The 2,606-nt window shown below is 46.2% G+C and overlaps 1 protein-coding gene across 1 annotated transcript; it reads left to right on the top strand.

Annotated features, from left to right (window-relative positions):
- Window positions 1-204: 204 nt before the first annotated feature.
- On the top strand, window positions 205-2,069 carry LOC115688973 (early nodulin-75-like). Its single transcript, XM_030614942.2, has 2 exons — window positions 205-785; window positions 1,748-2,069. The coding sequence occupies exon 1, from the start codon at window positions 250-252 to the stop codon at window positions 781-783; it is 534 nt and encodes a 177-aa protein (XP_030470802.2). The 5' UTR covers window positions 205-249; the 3' UTR covers window positions 784-785; window positions 1,748-2,069.
- The last annotated feature ends 537 nt before the right edge of the window (window positions 2,070-2,606 follow it).

The following is a 2,606-nucleotide window of genomic DNA, read 5'->3' as shown; positions in this document are numbered from 1 at the left end:
TTGGACTGATGAACATTCGATTACAGAGTGATAAGGCCAGTAGGGCACCTCACTTTCATATTCCCAGTCCGATCTATTCAACCTCAGTGGTTGGAAAGCGCAAGTGGGGCCCTACTAAAAGGAAAATCCAAAATACTGAGTGACGTGATCGGTGACGACGACAATAGTCCCGAAGCCCCTATAAATAGAGACACTGACACTCCCATCACTCCACTCCCACACCATCAGCTCTCTCACACATCCTCCCCAATGTCTTCCAAGTACTTGCTAGTTTTGCTCCTGGGAACGGCGCTTTTCGCCGCCGCGGTCCTCTCCGACGGCCATCATCCTTTCAAAAAAGAGCACAAGCCACACCACAAGCACCACCCCGGCAGTCGTCGTCTCTTGGAGACGGCCGAAGCCGAGGACTCGCACCACCACCACCACCACCACCCTCATGAGCATGTTCTCGTCGAGGAGGTCGAAAAAGAAGACTCCCACAAAAAGCCATTCCCAGGAAAGAAGCCGCCCCACCACCCTGGCCACATGCTTGCCGAGGAAGTGGAAGCCGATGAAAAAAAGAAGCCATTCCCCGAGCACAAACCCCCGAAGAAAGGCGACAAGCCGCCGCCGAAGCACAAGCCGCCCCACGAGGGTCACATTCTCGTAGAGGAGGTGGAAGAGGACTCAAAGAAGCCGTTCCATGGGCACAAGCCACCGAAGAAAGGCGAGGAGCCGAAGAAGGGCAAGGGAGAGAAGCCGTCGCACCACAAGCCACCGCACAAGCCCCCCACCGAGAACTGAGTGTGCGTTCTTCAAGGAATGTATATGTCGTGTGCTTGTCACGTACTCAAATAAGAGCTGTTCCTTACAGTACTGATGTGACTTCCAAATAACCACCACATTAGAAAAAACTAAACATTCAAAAAAGAAAATGAGGATTGCACAAATAGAGTGATCGAAAGGGGAGGAATGGAATGCATGCCCCCTTTGTTGTCGACGATGATTTGAGGTCTTCCCCGGGCCACCAACCAGGGTCGTCGCCCTCTCCACGAGCAAGTGCTTGGTGGCCATGGCGCTCCCATGCTGCCTAGGCATCGCAGCCGCCACACTTGGGCCAGGGCGACCCTTTCACGATCGCGGCTAGGGCTGTTGCAGCCACCACCTAGCGAGGGCCCGCTCCTGTTGAGGGTGGCAGCCCTCCCTGATGGCCTAACAAGGGCTCCCCGCCCTCGTCGGCGATAAAGGGGATGATGGCGCCATCCCCCTTCTTGTACCTCCCTGCCTGCCTCGATCCCCTTCTCCTTTCTTTATTAAATTTCCCCATAAGTAAACAAGAGCACGTGGACAAAATAGTAAGGAAAAGAGCGGGTCGGATTTTTATTCTGAAAATGATATTAGTGGCCATGGCTAAATAAGACAATAAGAAAAAGAAAATGTGCCCCAAAAGCTTCGTAATCATGTGACGACTAAAATTTCATAAAAATTACATGACCCATATCTTGCCATCCACTAGATGGTACCCACTTATACCCTGGAGGATTAATATCAATGAGCAAGATCGTCAATTTAAAAAACGTGCACCATTAAAAATCTCATCCTACTCATAATCAGCTTCGCAAACAACTCGTCCGCAGTGTTCGAAAGGGGTGTGTACACTACAAAGTATAAAAAGGATCGGAATTCATTTTACGAATCCCATCTACATTTGTACGTAATTCGAATAACTTTCTATCATATTCATTCGAATATTTTCTTTGTACTTCAGGTTTGCGGTCTCCCTTGTTCCTTCCAATTTACCAACGACCTGTGTCAAATGACATCAATGTTGTACCGCATTCAAATGTACGTTCATGAAGGTGTTTTCTTCTGTCCACCTTCATTTTGGGAGAGATAATTCGTTTTCTATATCTCTAAAGCAAATATTTTAGGACGTGATCCGTGTATCCTCTATAGCAATGGAGTACAAAAATACATTGTGCCGATGTATCAACCTCTCCAAACGGTGAATCTTCTTTTTGTGCAATAAATTGTAATCCTCGCTTCAGTGCTGCCTTTGTGGCTAGCAAATACGAAATTTTCAGCATCATTTGAGATCATGCTATTGCGAGTAAATATATTGAAACGATTGTCGTTAGTCGAGAATTGATAGTAACATTGAAAAAGCGAAAGATGACACCCGATAATCTACATCTTTCAAGGTCTACTCAATGCACCATACGTACAACAAATTCAAAGGAATGGGCCTCATGATGTTCGGAGATTACCAAAGCAATCCACATTTTCCGTTACTGATTTTAAAACCCAATCTGCTCATGAACGCATAGAAGCCCATATTCCTCGTCCCAAATCATGAACGGCTAAAAAAGCTATAGATCAAGGGAATCAGGAGGAGTCTTCTAATTGAGTAGGATCGCAGTCAATTTCTGATCAAGAAGGGTCTCTTAGACAAGATACAAGATCATCGATGGGAGATGAAATTGAGAATATATCTTTGGAAGATACATCAGCATCTGTTGTTTCAATCTTCCCAATTGCGTCGTTAGATGAAAGGGAAGACCGCAAAAGGTAACTACCTTATTTTATTCTGGTTTACTTCCACATCTTTCTAATTATCCCTTTTTAGC

Source organism: Syzygium oleosum, unplaced genomic scaffold (genome assembly GCF_021117445.2).
Source record: "Syzygium oleosum isolate NSW1041296 unplaced genomic scaffold, Sole_v2.1 Sole_v2.01, whole genome shotgun sequence".
In the NCBI taxonomy this organism is placed as follows: Eukaryota; Viridiplantae; Streptophyta; class Magnoliopsida; order Myrtales; family Myrtaceae; genus Syzygium; species Syzygium oleosum.
The sequence above is the reverse complement of the archived record's forward strand: the minus strand, read 5'-3'. Positions and strand labels throughout refer to the sequence as shown.